Source organism: Pseudopipra pipra, chromosome 22, assembly GCF_036250125.1.
Source record: "Pseudopipra pipra isolate bDixPip1 chromosome 22, bDixPip1.hap1, whole genome shotgun sequence".
NCBI classification, from domain to species: domain Eukaryota; kingdom Metazoa; phylum Chordata; class Aves; order Passeriformes; family Pipridae; genus Pseudopipra; species Pseudopipra pipra.
In genome coordinates this window covers 5,160,369-5,178,942 of record NC_087570.1, presented here as the reverse complement: position 1 = coordinate 5,178,942, position 18,574 = coordinate 5,160,369, and the positions used below count along the sequence as shown (strand labels likewise).

Below are 18,574 nucleotides of genomic sequence, written 5' to 3'. Positions count from 1 at the left end.
AGTTTTGATTGATGTGTTTTTTGCATGTCATTTGTATGCCTTGCTCTTTTGTTAGGCACTACTTGAAAGCTTCTGCTTTGAAAACTGATCAGAGATTGTTGTTGTTGTCTTGGTTTTATTTTCCTTATATTCCTCCCGAATTTGTTTAGGCTACAAAAATAACCAACAACCCTGAAATCTCAACTGTTCTTTCCATCCTTATTTTCACAACATTTGTCAAAGTCAGACCTTCATGTCTGCATTTTGGAAGATCCCTTGCCATTTGGGTGTGCTGTCCTCTTTCAGCTCAGTGATAATTGGGGTGGTAAGATGTCAGTGGAGGAAGGAGCACCAAGGAAGGGATGAAAGCTCTGCAAGCCCACACTGCTCCTGAAACCTGGAGTTTCCCTCAGTGCTCCACTAACTCCAACAGAACTGAAAACCTCAGAGGAATTGCTGGTGCCTGAGAGCCTTGTATAATTGGAGGGGTTTAGCTGTGTGAGATTTAAGGCTATTAATTGTGTTTAAGCTGAGAGTATTGCAGAGAGGTTACGTAAAAAATGGTATCAGGTCTTAGAATTTAGCCTTGTATTCCCAGTAATGGAAAATCTGGCAAGTTTTGAGATGAGTTTTACAATGGCACGCTCCTCCCACACAAACTGCATCTGTAGGTCTATGAATTTTTCACTTTGGTCGTTATGAATCACGCTGACATATTATTTCACAGATTTCACAGAATAAGCTGAGTTGGAAGGGACCCACGAGGATCGTCAGGTCCAGTTCTTAAGTGAATGGCCTGTGTATGATTGTCCTGGTTTGTAGGGATTAATATATACCTTCTAAAAACTTCTTTCTAACACATACCCCTGCTATATGATAAAAGATTAACTGCATTGTGACTAGAGCTGGAAATTAAATTAATACTTGTCTCCTGAAGTGAGGGCAAAATACCAAGACTGCTGCAGTTTCAGAGCTGGGACCTTTTTTGAGGTGTAGCACAAAAGCTGTATTTCACATGGATTCACTAAAAATTCTTATTCTAAAATGTCTTCTAAAATATTGGCCATTCTCAAATATTCACCTCTGATTGCACCTGTAGAGGACTCTTACTAATCTGTATTGGAGAGCAGAAAAACCTGATGTGAAATTCCTGGCACGCAGGAATGTGAAGGTGCCACAGAGCCCACCCGGATGGGCTGCGGTTTTCCAAACCTGAAATGTGTCTTTTGGCATGTACAAAGGTGTGTCATTTCTGACCAGGTGCTGGAGGAGCGGGGAAGGGATGAGAAAGCAGGAGATACCTGCAGGAACCTCAGCAAGCCCTTCTGCTCCTGTCAGGCTTCAAATGCACCGTGGCCGGGCTGGTCCTCGGGAAGACGTTGGTGTTCTGCAAGTAGGAACTGATTTCTGACACGTTCATTCCTTCTGAGCTCAGAACACGACCAGACCTGCTCTGGCCACCCCAGAGGAGATTAGTCCTGATAGAAAGAAAAGAGCTCATTAAAAACTACATGACTTCAGAGCTGAAAGGACCTGAGTTCCCCCAGAATCTGATTAATCACCACGTGCTTGTTTTTAGCGGGCATTGTGACCTAACATAATGAAATCATAAAATTAGGTTTGTAAAAGAAATGGACACAGTTCTGATGCTGCCAGTGTGCTGCACAAAGTACCTTAAAGAATTTATATATTTTATATATATGATATTTATTTATTTATAGATTTCAGTGCTAAGACAACTGTTGTCAAGTGAGCATCTGTCCCCATCCTGAATGTTCTTGCTGCCCTGTGGAGATCCCAGAATGACATACAGCCTTATGTGCCTAATGGATTTCTCTGTAGTCATTTAGAAATGCACATAACTAACCATTTGGAAAAGGCAATCTGACATGTCTGAAAGTGAAAAAGATAATGTAATCTAAAAGGAAAGTTCACATTTTTTATGGTGCATATATTTTAGTATAATGAGAATATTTACCCACAGTGCAAATACCAGGTGATTAATCTCTCCTGTTGTGTGTGTGTGGTTGGAAAGAAACCACCAGAGGAACACAGCAGTTTCAGGCATATGTTAAATGATGGTTACTTTAATCTTACTTAAATTTAAGCACTTAATCTTACGGGGAACTATTAGAGCATGTCGCAACTTATCAGCAACCAGAAGTACGTGAGAAGAATTGGGGAGGGAATGTTTTTCCATGTCATGCAGAATAATATATTAATTTGAAACTTTTGGTAAGCTCTGAGAGCACAGCTTTGATTGGGTGGGTTTCTGGTCTCCAGAAAGGCTTTATTTCTCCAAAGATTATATCCTGATGGCAGCTTTATTTAATGGCTTCCTCTTGGCAGCTCCCTTCCTTGTTGATTGAATTTAAGGATGGGCAGAAGAACCCTTGTTTGGAGTCCCAGGCTGAGATGGCACTAAGCCTGTGCTGTGTGCTGGTGCCAAGGCCAGCAGTTGGAATAACATGCTGAGTAAGTGTCTCTGGCTGGCAAACACAGCCAGGATTTATCAGCTCTCAGATCTTTGGTGTCTGTGAAGCAGCACTGGGGCTGGGGCTGGTTTAGTTTATAATCTGGAACATATACCTGTCTTTTGTTACTGGGGATGTTGTAAGGAGAATAAATAATGTTAACAAGAAGTGGAGCTTGCAGAGTTACAGGCTTGTCATCTCCCATCGAGATCCAGTGATGTCATGAGAAAATATTGTCCCAGTGAGACCGTGCTGTGTTGGCACAGCAAAAGCCAGCACTTCTGAAAATGCTGAAGGTCTGGCATCAAGGCAGTTAAATGAGGCTTCCCACAAAACACAAGGACTGTGCCAATGCTGTAAAAAATCTTGAAGTTTTAAAGATGAGGTTATATATTAATGTTGTTGCAGTGCCTCAGAAACCCACTCACGCACCAGAAACTGTTTAGCTTGAAGATGCTAAATGTGCTCTGTAAGGACAACAGCAAAAGATGAGGCAGCCTCAGGGCTGGCAGGGATAAAATAAATAAATGTGACAGTGGAGATAAAAAGCAAAAGGCCACAGTGAGCACTAGCACAGAACTTGGTACTGATGGTGCCTGTAAAGCAGGGACTGCAGCACCACTCCTTGAGCCATTTGAAAGGTTTGGGGAAGGCATTCCAGCAGTGGAAGTTTTAAGATGTGGTTTGAAAAGCAACAGTAAAGAGCTTTGGGGAACTTTTACAGAGATGCAGATGGTGTGGTAGAAAACAGATAGGTTGCTTTAAAAATTAATGCTGGGAGGTAAAGGCTGCAATGGAAGATCTGATGTTAAATGAAAGATGATGGGAAACGTGGGGCTGGTGGCCTTGGAAGTGACTACAGAGGCTCAGTGGCCTTGGAAGTGAATAGAGACTGGATTATTTACAGCTCTGGGAAGCTGGAGGAGGAGGCAGTGGAATTCAAAATGAGAGCTGACCTGGTCCAAGCAGGAGATGGGGCGTTCGACCTTGAGCAGGGGAGTTGGACCAGGGGACATCCAGGGGTCCAGAGCCTCAACTGCTCTCTGATTCTGTGGTTCTCAGTCTTATCTGTACCAAAGAAAGGAAAAAGGCTGCTTTTCTGAACGTGAGGGCTGACAGGAAGCTTTGAGTCTCTGATGTTTCACGTTATTATCTGAAGTGATTCATCCCTGTTTTATTTGCGTGGTTTCATCACCTGCAGTGACTCGTAAAAGTGCTGCTGTGGATTTCTGTTGCATTTATGTCATGGCTCTGGCACAGGGGAGGAAAAAGTTGTCTCAGATTTGTAGAACTGTTTCCATCTGAAGCACTGTAGGTAGTTTTTACATTTTATTCATTTTAAAATGAATCCAACATGCTGTTGACCTAATGTCTAATTAGCCTGGAACAGCAATTTGCTTTACGAGTGACCATAAGCTCTGCAAACAGTTCTAAGAATTCTGACCAAAACATTTTAAAGGAATCAAAGGTTTTGTGGTTTTTTCTAACCCTGCTTTTTAACCTCTCTTGATAAGGTGATATTATGCAAGTAGATAGTAAAAACACGAAGGGAGAACTTAAAAACTAGTCTCTGATTTACTTTCCTCAGAGAGATCTGCAACATTCACAGAGAACATACACAAAGTTGGCACATCAAGAACTAACTGATTTTACATCATACTGCCAGAGCCAAGATCAGGAACTCAGCCTGACAGTAACCTGAGAGGGAAGAAAGTAGTATGGCAATTTTTCCAAAAGAACTAGGATGAACAGATGATGGTGATGAATTCTACAGAAGTAGCCAGTTAATTAATTCTACAGAAACTATGGGGAGAGGAAAAAAGATAACAGTTCTCATAATTTCCTTCCAATAAAACTGGACAAGGATCTAGAAATTGTCTCTATCCTTCTGGACAGTTTGGAAATGTCAGGTAATGATTATTGCTTTTGAGAGTTTGTTTTAAAATCCATTAACAAATGTTAGTTAGTGTTTAATGTTCATTTTTCACTTTGATTCCTGGCCCAAATTGAAGACACAAATCTAACATGATTGCTGCTTTAAGGTGTTCTGCAGGAAAACTCTTCAGGACAGAGAACAGCAGGCTCAGAGCTGACCACTGAGAGAGAACCAGCTCTGGCATTTTTAAACCTGTGCTTATCAGGAATATAGAGCAGAAATTATTAGAGAGATCTTTTCAGCTGGGCCCAGGCTCTGCTCTTCAAAGCATCATGTCAACATGCTGAGGGGTGGAAGGAGTCAGACCCAGGCACTGCCAGATCCACGGGCTGATAACACTGACGCCAGGAGAAAAGGGTCAAATCCATGTTGTTTGACCTTTATCCCAGTGGGGATTAAATTGATTCTAATTAATAGACTTGGGAATAGACGGGTACCTTGGCAGAGTTTGTAATTAATTGAAATTGTTCATCCTATTAGTTTAGCCATAAACTATGCATAATTACAACGAGATTGTGTGGACAGCCACCCTTATGTTGCCACCTTCTTAATTACAAGTTATTGAAAGCAGTGCTGCAGAGCTTATTTGTTTTGGTTAACATAGGGATTCCTGTTGTCTTACACTGCCTGAGCAAATGTGTCAGTGCTCCACTTATGGCAATAAAATGGTGTTTGAAAGCAGAAGTGCAGCTCTGCTCAATCAGTCATGCTTTAGGTATGTCCCTGTGAGGTAAACCCGGCTCTCAGGGTGTAATCAGTGGCAGTTGTGCCTCTCCAGTTCATTTAAACACATAAAATTATACATATTTTGAGGTGGTATAAAAATGATAGCTGGAAGGACTCTGGGCTGTGATAATCCTGTAGTATGACAGGTTTAGCCACAGGTTAGAGAGGTGGGGTGACACTTGATGTGACCTGGCTAATATATTTTGTCCCTTATCTCAATGAAACAGCCACTTAAAATAGGTGCAAATGGAGTTCAGGCTTGATTTCTCATTCATCCTCCCTTCTCTTGGGCAGCACAGGTGTCAAAGTGCACCAGGTGTATCCACAGGTACTGCTTGTCTTTTAGGTAGGTCCTCTTTCCCAGTAAGCCCTGGACTGGAACTGCTCTCGAAGTTTCTATGAGTGCTGGCCTGTGTCAGAAAGTGAAGCTTCAGATGCTGAAGAAAATCTTATTTCAGTGTTTCTTAAAAGCTTCACAGAGCAGCAAATGTCTCCTCTATAGCCAGGCCTACACTAAGAAATCAGGAGTCACCACTCAAACAATTGTGATCTTTTAAGTGTTTATAATTGGGTTCTTTGTTCTGTTTGCCCCTTGACACCCAAGTTACATTTTCAAGATTTTCTTCATGTCTGAGGACCTGACAAACTTGCTCCACTTTACCTGAAAGCAGAAATTGTTAGGTAATCTTTTCACTGGGCCTCAAGAAAAACCTCAAATATACCAGGCTTAAATTAGTGGGAGTGAAAGGTGTTCTAGAAACACTGAGCAATTCAGCTTTCCGTGCCCTTAAACAGAATGGAGCAGCAAGAACAGTGGACAATCAGATATTTTCTGTGTGAAGATTAAATTAGTGTTTGTCTTCCATCTGCCATTTCAATCTCCTTTCTGTTGACACAGACACCTTGTCTGGGATCAGCACATTCCCTGGGCGAGGCTTGGAGAGGGAATGGGAAATCCTGACGTCCACTTTCAGCACCTTGGTTTGATGTTGACTACAACCCTAAATTCCCTGTGCCCCACCTCCTAAAAAACCTTCCCAGTGAGGACAAACTCAGCCTCCAGGAGCCGAGGTCACGCTTCCAAGAGGAGTCTTAAAGACATCCAGCTGGTACAAGTGCTTCTTTTCCAGAGTGGTAACAGAGCAGGGCTGGCTCTGGCCACAGTGAGCTGTCAGGAATGATGTCAGAACATTCCCAAGGCTCTTGGGAAACACAGGAGTCCTGCCTCACTGCACAGAGTTGTTTGGGATGTGCTGATGGTGCTTTCTGTGCCTTGTTATTGGACTTTAATCCAGGCCCCTTGGAGACCATTGTCCGTGCTCTGTTTATATTTCAGTGCTGATGGAAGCAGGAGGTTTGCCCTGTAAAAGCAAAGCCTTTCCTCATCAAAGGGGGCTTTCAGGGTTTATTTCCCCGGATAATGATGTGCAACTGTGGCAGATCGTTCTGTGACACCTTTCCTGCTGAAAGGAGAGGGGGGGGGTGTGCACACACGTGTGTGGGTAAGTGATCTGGCACCTTGGATCTCCTTCAGAGCCCAGGGTTCAGCAGAGGGTCAGCCAGCACCTCCTCACACCCTTCCACTGGTTTACAGAGCTTTGCTGGTGGCTTTGACCACTGTCACAGTCCCATCTGAGTCCAGCATCTGTGCAAAAGCAGAAATGCACAAAAGCATCTTACATCCAGAAAGGAGTTTTAGTTTCTCTTTCCTGACTGACTGAAAATGGAAAAGAGAGGATGGAAAATTCTTAGCCACTGAAAATAAATTACAAGAACAGTGTTTTGTGTTGTTGTTGATGGTGCAACTAAATAATCAGAATGCTGGTTACAGACTGAAAATCCATCTCAGAGGAAGTCAGTATATTTGGGATGAAGTCAGAATGGCTTCTTTAGCCACTGGAAACAGTAAAGACAGTTAAAACACTTTTGGTTTGCATTTGAGTCACAGAGTTAGGCCAAGTGGGGTTATTTGTTTCAGGAGCCAGGCTTCTAAGTGCCATTTCAACACTGACAATCCATCCCAGATCTCCCACTGCTGCACGGGGGGATTGCTGTCAGTCAGGCCAGTTACTCAGTTGGGTTTGTCCCTTTGTATACTTATATTTCAGTGGAAGCAAAGATTGTTCTACTGTGAATGTGAGTCAACCAAAAATAGGCCTGTTTTTTAGGGCTAAATTTCACACACTTCCTAGAAGTAATTTGCAGGCTGCTGGTGGGGAGGGAACCCTTCAGGCAAAGAGCTTGTGACTGACTCTGAACACACTGGGAATTATTGTGCCTCAATATTCTATTTCTGCCCCTCAGCTAAACCTCACTTAAACTGACCAGGTTTACTTTATATAGTTTATTTTACTAGAAAGTCAAGTTTGTCGCATGTTCTGTGATGGCTTAATTGATTTTATGTTCATGTTGAAGTGAATTGACTTCATTTTGCATTGCAGTGGCCTGAAAAGCATTCTTGAGATAGGCAATCACATCCAAGGCATGGTAACTTCCAGGGAACTGCAGTTTAGGAATATGCTAAAGCTGGATTTGTGACTGCCCCACCAGCCCCTCTAGTTTAAATAAATACCTTTGTAGCAGAATCTGCTTAGAATTGCTTTGATCATTTCTGGATAAAAGTAATGAACATAACTTTTGTGTCTACGTTTAGATATCGTTTTATTTAAGTAGAGCTGTGCTGGTTTTCACATTTTTATAAGCAGGGCTGCTACTTCATCCTAACAATGTACTGAAAAAATTGGTATAATCAGTGAAAGACCCTTTTTAGCCTTGCAGTACCCCTGGGGGGGTGTGTGCTCTGGGAGTTTACAGTCCTCTGATTCCCATCCTCCTCCTTTGACTTAAGAGGCTGAGAGAGTTAAATATGTCCTGAAAACTGCCATTTGTACAACAGATGAATAGATTTTAGAAATTCTGCCCTGTTGCATAGCAACAGCCACCATTAAAAAATAACATTTTGAAAAGCACATGAAAAGATAGGCAAGCAGTTAGACATTTCAATATTAAAGCTTTCTTCCAAGCAGTGTCCTTTATTTCTCTGAATAAAATGCTCGCAAGAAAGGCACCTTTTGACAGCTTTTATATGGTTTGAAAATGGTAGCAATTCTGGTTTTCTGGAGGCAAAGAAAGGCGTGGAGGGGAGCTTGTCTGGAGCTGTTGCTGGTGTTCAGTTTATCCACAAATTTAATGCAGGCTATTTTAACTCCAATACTTCTCCAGTAGCCTCCCGGGAGAAATTATTTTTTCAGTCAAGAGCTGCATCTTATTATGCACATGGATGATCTGGAGCATATTTTAGGCCTTTCTGGAGGGCACTTCATAATGACAGCACTGGGAACATTAGTCACCCTTAGGTTTCCATGGCTGTTTTGTTGCAAACCTTCTCCCAGTTTAACAAATTTAAACCCTTCCCCTGGTCTTCCTTTTCTGTGATGTTCCTGCTGGAGCTGGGCTTGTCTGCCTGCCTGTGGCTCCCTGTGGCTTGTAAACACTCCCTGTGGCTTTCCTTATTCAGTAAAGGTGCCATTTTGTCCACCTTATTTTTCTAATTTTATCTGTTTATCTGTTTATTATATCTATTATTATCTATCTGTTATTCATGTAATTTATAGTTTTATCTAACTGATCAATTTGTATTTATTATTTTTATAGAGGAATTGTATATATCCCCCCCAAATAAGTGAAGTGCTGGTGAATTACTCATCGTGATTTGGCTCAGAGCAAAACTGGGGGTTTTCAGAATTACAGCTGACAATTCTTTAGACTGGTAATTCAGCACATTTATGCTTTTATAACTGTGCAGGCCTAGGACTCCCAGTGCTGTCTCAGGGGGATGCAGTGGCCAGCCTTCTCTACTGGAAGTTAAAACCACCCAGCATTTCAAGGTTGGGCTGCAGAATTCATCTCAGAAATGGAAAGGCAAATTCTAGAGAAGGATCCACTTCTATTGGCACCCAGTTTGTGACTTCCTAATTCTTCTTTTCCATACGTTTATACTAAGTCTGGTTTTTCCACTTTGTTGGTTAAGAAGTAGCAGACTTTTCAGTGAATTGGTGGTTGAAGAGGCAATTTTAGGAGTTACTTTCACCCAGTCAGGTGATGGAAATAATACTGTGTTGGAGCCACTTTTTAATTCCACATGTCCCTTGCTCCTAAAATTACCCTGTAAATCTAAAGTTGTGAATTTTTATTTTTTTTTAGCTTTCCAGAAACAAACACTTGTTACCATTCAGTGTGAACAGAACTTTTATGTCATATAAATGTTTGTTACATGAACTTTTAACCTGCCACACGTTAGGAACTCTTTACCTGGAGAGTGACATGCCATAAGTAAAAATAATAATGCAGCATTTTGGAAGGAAAACACGCCCACAGCCAACCTTCAGCAATGTTGAAATGTCCTGTCAGGCCACGGCAGGAACTTCTTTTTCCCCTTTGAAATGTTATTTACTGACTTTCTATCCCTTCATCCTGTCTGCTGTGCTCGCAGTACAAAAGGCCTTTCTGCACCTGCATATTTACCCTCCCCACAATTTCCTGAGCTCTCTGTGGCCGTTTTTACAGGGCTGTGGATTGCAGGGATGCCATGCCAAGGGAACGGAGGCGGCAGCAGCACGCTGGTTATTTTTACAGGGTGGAGTATTATATTTCTATTGGTGGAGATCTCCGAAGCCTTACCTCAAATACAGAACTTTTCTAACGTTACCCCTCTCCCCACCCCCAGATAGGCCACTTCTTCCTGCCCTGCAGCCAGAGAATTTTACTGCTGGAGGTTTCTTTGTGTGCTTTGGATCCCTGGAGCAGGGCCGGTTCTCACACGTGGTGTGGGCAGACATTCACCATTAAAAGTCTGTCGTTTCTTCCCCCCACAAATGCTTCCAGGAACCTTTGCAGGGTGACAGCTTGTGGCCACTTGGTGCTTTTGTTGGAACGTGCACTCGGTTTGACCCTGTCCCAGCGTTAATAGGATTGTAAAGGCTGACTCCTGCGTGACCCCTCCTTGCAAACAACCCTCACCCTTCCCCTTCCTCAACTGAGCCGAGCTGGGAAGTGTTGCTCCCAAGGCAGTCTGGAGTCGCAGTTCAGTGTTGCAGACGAAAGCAATTGGAAAAACCACTGGAAAAAAGTCAGCATGGGGCCACCTGTCCTTAAATAGTCCTGACTGTGAGAACAGTGGGCATTTGTTCACTTCTTTGGGGGGAGCTGGTCTTAAATGCCTGTTTGCAGACACAAAGGTCCACGTTTTCTTTCCAGGGAAGGCCTCTGTTGAGGTGTTGACACACTTCTCTGTGATTTCTTTAGGGGCTGTTTTGTTTCCCTCAGAGTCAAAAAGGGTTGACGGGGGAGTAAACTGGAATTGACTTGTTTAGGTGAATAATGTTAATCCCATTGAGTGCTAAGTCAATATATAAAGTACTAAAAGTTCTGACTGTAGACTGAAAGGATTGGAATTTGCTCTTTTAGTCTCCTCCTGAAGTCTCTTCAGCCCTAACTTTTAATGTCATTACCATATGTTACTCAACATAAAATCAGTGGTTTGTGTTTACCATGGTGGCAGGATTAAATTTAAATTCAATTCTTAGAGTCTAATGTCTTTACAAGTCCTAAATAGTAATCTAGAAAAAAAACCCAAACAGATAAATGGGCTTACTCTCTTGATTCCCCATGTTTACCTGTAACTTTCTCATACCTGTCCCTTACAACTTTGGTATTCACTGTGGGAACTGAGAAAAATTCCCCACTGGCCTGCTTTGTTTGCTTACCTTTAGAGAAGTGTCACCAAGGGCCTGGGTTAAGTATTTTGACCTACTTCAGGCATCGCAAAGTCCTTTTTCTCCTTTCTAAAGCAAAGATTGGCTTTTCACACTGCAGGGCCACACCTTCCCCTCTCCCACTAATCTGCCTTTAGATGCCTCTCCCATGGAGAGCTCCTGAAAGAACTTGTCTGCCTTCGCCTGGGGGCAAGAGAGGGGAAGGGGTGGGGGAGAAAACCCTTCTGCCATTGACAGGCAAAAGACAGAGAGCTTTTGAGGCTGTAGGATTTAGCCCCCCTGTTCTCACGATATGCAAAACTCTGCCAGGATTCTGGGATCCACTGGAATGCATTTCTTCGGAGGACCGACTGTGAGTTAGTACTCCCAGGCTTTGTAAATATAGGGGATAAGGCCGGCATACTTCAGTGGATTATCTACACTTTGTACTTCCTAAAAGTATGCAGAACTCCGAGTGTTGGGCGCAGAAAGGCTTTCTGTGTTTGAACAAAGGTCTGTGCAATTACAGATACCAGCTCAGACAGAGCAACTTTTGTTCCACTGGACTAGGAAGGAGGTTGAAAGGGGGAATGAAATGTGTTGACCTACCAACTACTTCCTATCTCTGCTGATCTGGGGCTGGGAGTTGTGGTTGATTTGTGGAGGCAGCAATAATGAGATCAGGCAGGAAGGGCATTCGTGTCTCTCTGCAACACTTTAATCTTTCAGTGTCTTCAGATTGAATCAGAGAATTGCTTCATGAATCGTAAAATGGAGAAGCTATTGGAGTGGAAGTTATATCTGCTAATCACAGCACACCTTGTGTTGGGAAAGCCTAAGGGTGACAAACACAACCCAAACAACCCAAGGGGAGTGTTAAGGAATGGCACATGTTCAGTCTCAGAAATGCTGTGGTGGTGGGACACCTTTCCAGCACTGGTCCAGCTCACTGGAGGGATGAATTGTAGCACAGCAGGTTTGCTGAAGATACAGTGCCAAAATAACTGACAATATAAAAGGGCAACATTCCTTTGCTGCTGCTCTTGAATTGTGCTAGCAATAAAATCGGACCAAACAAGTTAACTGGCCTTGTAAAGAATGTAAAATTAGCTCTAATCTCGTGTCCTGCACAATAATGCACTTCAGCCTCTGGAGGCACTGATGGCGTGTGTATTTTGTGGTTGACAGCAGCTTCAATGTAGACCAGTTTATATAAATTAGTGGCTTTATCTGATTTTGCGGTGGTCAGAAGCATAACTCTTACTCACTGGTGTTATGGTGAAAGTCGGGATTTGGCCCTGCAGTCGGGACTGGGGCTTTTGGAACGCAGGTCTCTGTTAGAAAGCCTTGCCTTATAGCCCGTCAGCGGCAAAACCCTTCCCCGGGACTCCCCTCCGACCTCGGGGCACGTCTCATTAGCAGATTAAGCCCGGAGTTAAACGAGTCCTCTGGGAGCGGAGGATGCTGCGCCTGCCCCTCCAGCTGAAACGATTTTCCCAAGGTCAGATAAGGAGCTCTGTGACTCAGATCTGGAGATAAGGTTTGTTTTGCAAAAATCCGCTCATGAATAAATCCTGGGAAAAATCTGCACCCAGTGTGATGTCACAGCCCTCGCCTACTTTAAAGTTCATTAAGAGGAGGGCGTGTTGAGTTCCTCTGTCATCATAAATCTCTTCTTCCCTGTGTCCAGTGGCAGGAATCCTGCCCTGCTGCCTCCAGCAGCCTGGGGCGGCAGGGATTGCTTTCCCATTCCACCTGCCTTCCCTGCCCGTGCCAGCCCGGGGTCAGCCGGAGGTAAGCGCGGGCTGGAAGCCTCGCCGCGGGATTATCCTCCCCCCCGGGCTCCTGCCCTCGCCAATTTTCTGGTCAGTAACTCTCTGAAAGGAGAGCGTGTCTGTGCGGCCGGGAGGGGCAGCCAGGGGAGGATGACGAGAGATGAAGGGGAGAAGAAACAGGGGCTGGATTCTTTCCAGGACGGAAAAGTGTCTGTCCAAGAGTTTATCCAAAACATAAATTAAATATTCCTCTCTCCACCATTAAGTTCCCGTGAATGGGTGGCTGTGCAGCATCCTGACACGCCGGGGAGTCAGGAAAACCATGTCTCTCTTCTCCTTCATTCCTCTGAGTTTTCCTCTGTCCAGACAGGAACTTCTGAGTCTGTTGGAGTCATTCTGTCCAGGACTCAGCCCCCAGTTGGGACACACTTATTGCCAATTTAGAATTAAACTTAAAAAGGGAAGGGGACACGGAGCAGACTCGGAGGCCCACGTCTCATTTTGAAAACTGTGCTTCCCAGTAAAATGGACCATTTCCTAAACTGCAGACCTGGACTCCTCATGAATGCAGAGCCCTCGAATCCCAGCTAGGGCAGGGTGAGGGGAAATGATGCCTTTCTTGACGTTGATTGAGCAAAGATTAAAATTCCTGCTTGCATCCAAAGGGCAGTGAAGAGCCAAGAGCTCACAGGGCAGCAGCAGAACACAGGCCTGGGCCCACAGTCGCTCCTCAAGTCCACAGGGAGCAGAAGGATTTGTTCAGGAGCATTGAGAACATGGATAATTATCCCTGATTTGCACAAATTGCAGAAGGTGAATGCAGGAGAGCAGAGGACTGATGGGTTTGTAGAAAATCAGGAGGCAATAGGAGAGTAAGGACCTAAAAAACATCAGCGAAACTGCTGCAAACAAGAGAAGGAGAACACAGAAAGACTAAACCAAAGCTCTGCAAAGATGTTCAGGAGCAACAGAAGCCTCAACTGTGAGGCAAATGCAGCAACTCCAGTCTGGTCTCATTGTAAGATGTGGTGTCCTGGGAGGCAGGAGGGAAGCCTGTGCCAATTCCATCTGGCCAGATGGAAGAGAGAAATTGAGTCTCATTTGATCTCGTAGGAGCAGTCAAGCCTGAATTTGGACCAAAAGCACGTTGTACTGAGTTCTGGGTTTTGTCCATCTGTAAAAAGTAGCAGAAACGACAGCAGGAGCCCTCACTTCCCACTGGGTCATCGGGGAACTTTCACCTCTCACGGAAGAATGGTCTTTTATTTACTGCTTTTCTCTTGTGCAGGCTGGAGCCTTCACCTAAGTGTGAACGGTATCAGGGGCAGGAAAACTTCCCATGGAAGAAAATCAGTGCTGAAATTAATGTTGTCAGCAGGATAACCAGCAAATTCTGCCTTCCCCAGATGGCCCAGATTTTAACGGGGTCACCTTGCAAGACTTGCCTGTAGGATATTAAGGGTCCCAAAGAAACCGTTGGGGCATAAAAAAATATTATATCCAAGAGTTGCATCACAGACAGATGTTTTTTGACAGGTCATCCTTTGCTTAACTATTCTTCCATGTACATTTCCTGACATCCAATGCATCAGTGGCAGCTCTTGGGAGTAGGAGGCTCTGAGGATGTTTGAAACAGATTAAAGAGAAGAGTGAGGGATCTACTTTTCATTTTGCAATAGCAGTGTGAAGCCCTGGAGTGCTGGGGATGTGAGGGCAGTTTCTTGCCTTACTCCCCTCATCTGACACCTTATTTCTCTTCCCCTTTTCTTTTTCCCTTCCATCACTCTTCAGTGAATCACTTAATTTTTTAGTGTCTGCACTGAGTGATCCAGCCCTGCAAAGAGGCTGAAGGTCACCCTGATACAAACCCTGTGGGCATCAAACTTGATGTTTACAGTTGACCTCTGTAGTGGTTTTTTCTCCCCTTTCCACAGAGCTGTAGATTGTGAAAGAGGCAGCAAGTGCCCCCGTGCTGATGGTTGAACAGTATTTTGTAAAGATTTCCTGAAAGCTTGTGAAATTTCTCACATGTTCTTGATTTCCCTTCTGCAAGTCTGCAGAGTGTGCATAAAAAATATCCCTCAGTCTAGCCCTGAGTTCAGAAGTGAGTAAATAGCCACGAGTTTTACAAGCTTTGTGTAGATGCCAAGCCCTGATGGCCAAGGGTGATACACAGAGGCTTTCGAGGCCGAGCTGCAGTTTCAGCCATGTGCTTTCCTCCACTTTGAGAGTCTGATCACAGCTTTTGCCTTGAAAATTACTTCCCCCGAGATAAGATTTCCCACGAAATGGCTCTGGCATATTTATGCAGGCTCTGAAGTTGCTGGTTAACCAGCCAGTTGGAGAGTTTGTGGGATATAAATCCGTCAGTCTGGGTGTGTTTGTGTTCACAGATGTGCCAATGGCTTAGAAATGGGATTAATTGTAACTGTAACTCGTTTAGGAAATGGCTCAGGACTTGGGTACCTTTTTGGCCTTGCTTAGGCACAGGAAGAGCTCTTTGACCCTGCCAGAGATTAGTTTTAGTACCAGTTATGAGATAAGCTTAACTAGTCCTTAAAAATAAGCATGTTAAGCTCTGCAAGGGGTTTGTTGTGGGGAGGGAATACTGCACACATAATAACTAATTTTTTTTCTGTTTATCTTGCTGTTATTAAGTTAATTGCAGGGGTTGAGTTATGAGTAGTGATGTAATTTAGACTTTTTGCTTCCTGTTCTTTCAACTTTCGGAAAGCTCAAAAGATTATTTAATCTTTAAAGTTTAAGTGGGCTTATTTTTAACCATTAAAAATCAATATATCAGGTTCATATTCAATACACAGCGGTGTGAGAATCAACTGGATCGCATATGCTTGGAAACAGCAATAATTTTGCATTTGCAATGTAACAACCTTTTCTTTTTTCTCTTTTGGATCTTGCTGTTGGAGCCACAGAACAATCAGCTGATGAACATATTCAATTCACTAATTTAATTTTTGCAGAATGACAGTGACACCATTCATAATGCGATGAATGCTCAGAAGACTTAGTTGAAGAGCAAAACTGATAGATTGATTCATATATAGGAGTCTTAGCTAACAGAGAGATGAAATTATACCTTCCAGTAGCCTTAAAAGAAATAGAAAAAAAGTATTGTGGTTGAATCTGTTTACTGCAGGTTAATGTTTGAAAGACAGTGGTGAAAGCACAATCTCATACTTGAGACTGATGTCTCACTAGGAAAAATGAGACTGGATAAAACCCCATGGTTTTTAATGACTTTTCAAGTTATTTCTATTTCTCACCTCCCCGATGGTGTAGAAATGCAGATGGGGTGGGCTGGTTATGTCTCATTATACATCAAATCCCTGCTCCATGATTTGAATGTTTGTTCCATGAATATTCAGAATTTCCTTTGTACCAGAAGCAGAGCATCATTTTTGCTGTGTTAAAAGCGAGTGGCAGGTGAAACCTTGCATATATGAGCAAAATGAATTCATGCTTGAGAATTCTCCCTTTAAAAGTCTGTATTAGGATGAACACTTTAGTTTAAAATGCACCTGGGACACCAACCTGAAATCTGCACTGCAAGTTATTACATATAATAGGCTGACAAAATATGTTTTACTGCACCAAACATAGAACAAATAGAGAACACACCAGATATACAGGAAAGGTCTGTGATTTTGGACTGAATTTATATTTCTGTATGTGTGTATAGCAAAAGCAGGGACAGATTTGAAATTACATGTAACAGAAAGTTTGCCAAGTGTTTCATATATTGGTCATTTTAGGCTAAAGATCTGGGGTTTTGTGTTAGCTCATGTAGCTTGTGAAGAACCTGTAAAAAGAGGATCAGCAGTGGGATGCAAGAACCACTGAGACACTCCTGTCCCTTCCCCATGGAACAGAAAATCATTGCTGGTCTTAAATGAAGCAAAACTACAGTGAAAACACATCAAAGGTTTTCATGGAACTGTTGAAGTCAGAAGCAGGTTTTGATTATTTCGGATTCGAAGCAGAAGCAGTTCGGCTCTAACAATCAAAGTCTCTTGCTGCAGATCATCCTGTGGGGTCGGACTGAGAAGTGCCTGAAGGAGACCACGGAGGAGATCAGGCTGATGGGCACAGAGTGCCACTACTTCATCTGCGACGTGGGGAACAGGGAGGAGGTCTATCGGCAGGCCAAGGCCGTCAGGGAGAAGGTCAGTGGGGAAACCCCGTGGGCAGGATGGGAAAGGAGCAGCTGAGGGAGCTGGGGGGGCTCAGCCTGGAAAAAAGGAGGCTCGGGGGGGACCTTCTCACTCTCTGCAGCTCCCTGACAGGAGGGGGGATCCAGGGAGGGCTCTGCCCCCAGGGGACAGTGACAGGACGAGAAGAAATGGCCTCGAGTTGCACCAGGGGAGGTTTAGGTTGGATATGGGGGAAAACTCCTACATGGAAGGATTAAGCTTGTAAAGCCCTGGTAGAGGCCACCCAGGGAAGTGGTGGAGGCACCATCCCTGGGAGTGTTCAGAAACATGGGGATGGGGCACTTGAGGACATGGTTTAATGGTGAACAGGGTGGTGGTGCTGGGTTGCTTGTTGGACTTGATCCTAAAGGTCTTTTCCAACCTTAATGATTCTGTGATTCTACTAATCTATATTTGATGAGGGGAAAAAAATATTGGGGAAGAAAGAAGGGTGACCATCCAGATTGTTGTACAAAGTCTAGCCACCTGCTTGAAGTGATCCAAAGGCTTACAAGGCTAGAATGTCAAAAGCTATGAAAACAACAATGTATTCAGGCCACAATGGCTATTCAGCTCTAATGGTCACTCTGATGCCTGATTTGTGAGATGTTCGTTGTCCCAAGTAATTTGCTGTTCCTGCAGGTGGGTGACATCACCATCCTGGTGAACAATGCTGCTGTGGTCCATGGGAAGAGCCTGATGGACAGCGATGATGATGCACTGCTCAAATCCCAGCACATCAACACCCTGGGACAGTTCTGGGTAAGATCAGCTCTTGTATCCCCTGTACAACTGGGAAGAGAGTGACAGATTACAGCCAGAAATGGCTGCTCTTAGGTCTTCCTAAAATCAGTCTGTCACAAAAACAAGAGGGAAAAAACAATGTGAGGGGCAAAGGCCAGAGGAACAGGGTCTAAAATAAATATGATTTTTCCAGTAGTAACTCAGTATGTGATGCTCTTTATTCCCATTCTTGTCATTTCCAGTAAAACATTTGATGTCTTTTGAGAAAGCCTGAGCTCACAGGATGGTTTTCTGTATGGTGCTGTATAGGGAACATCAGAGGAGCATGGCATTACATTGCTCAGGGAGCTCATTCTATTTTGAATTGGGCAATAGAAATGAAAAAAAGAGCTTCTTGTGATTTCATCACTTTGCTGAAGACTTTATCCTGTACAAGTTCATAAGCACTCCTTCCTGGCCCTTATCTGTGGGTGCTGCTTATTTACATGCTAGGAAAGATTCTGTTGTGTTTCCACACAGACTTTGCCTGCTTGGAGTCTCTCAGAAAATGACAAAGCAACAAGGTCCTGTCCCACTCCTTTCCCAGCATAATGAACAGAACACTTTGGCTCTGTCTCTGTGTCATCTTATCTTCTTCAGTAACTATTGTTTTGTTGTATCTCTGCTGAACAGACCTTTTTTTCTTTTTTTTTTTTTTTTCTTTTAACTCTGTTGTTCTCCAGACCACCAAGGCATTCCTGCCAAGGATGCTGGAGCTGCAGAATGGACACATTGTGTGCCTGAACTCTGTCCTGGCCTTGTCAGCCATCCCTGGTGCCATTGACTATTGCACCTCCAAAGCCTCCTCCTTTGCCTTTATGGAGAGCCTGACCCTGGGGCTGCTGGACTGTCCTGGAGTGAATGCCACAACAGTGCTGCCCTTCCACACCAGCACAGAGATGTTCCAGGGCATGAGAATCAGGTCAGTCCAGGGGAA

General features: G+C 43.7%; 1 protein-coding gene across 1 annotated transcript in view; it reads left to right on the top strand.

The window, feature by feature from the left end:
- Window positions 1–18,574, top strand: part of DHRS3 (dehydrogenase/reductase 3) — a 29,897-nt gene that overhangs the window by 4,967 nt on the left and 6,356 nt on the right. The window contains exons 3-5 of the mRNA XM_064678634.1: window positions 16,684–16,827; window positions 17,497–17,616; window positions 18,321–18,559. Coding sequence (XP_064534704.1) covers window positions 16,684–16,827; window positions 17,497–17,616; window positions 18,321–18,559 — 503 coding nt within the window. The remainder of the gene's footprint in view (window positions 1–16,683; window positions 16,828–17,496; window positions 17,617–18,320; window positions 18,560–18,574) is intronic.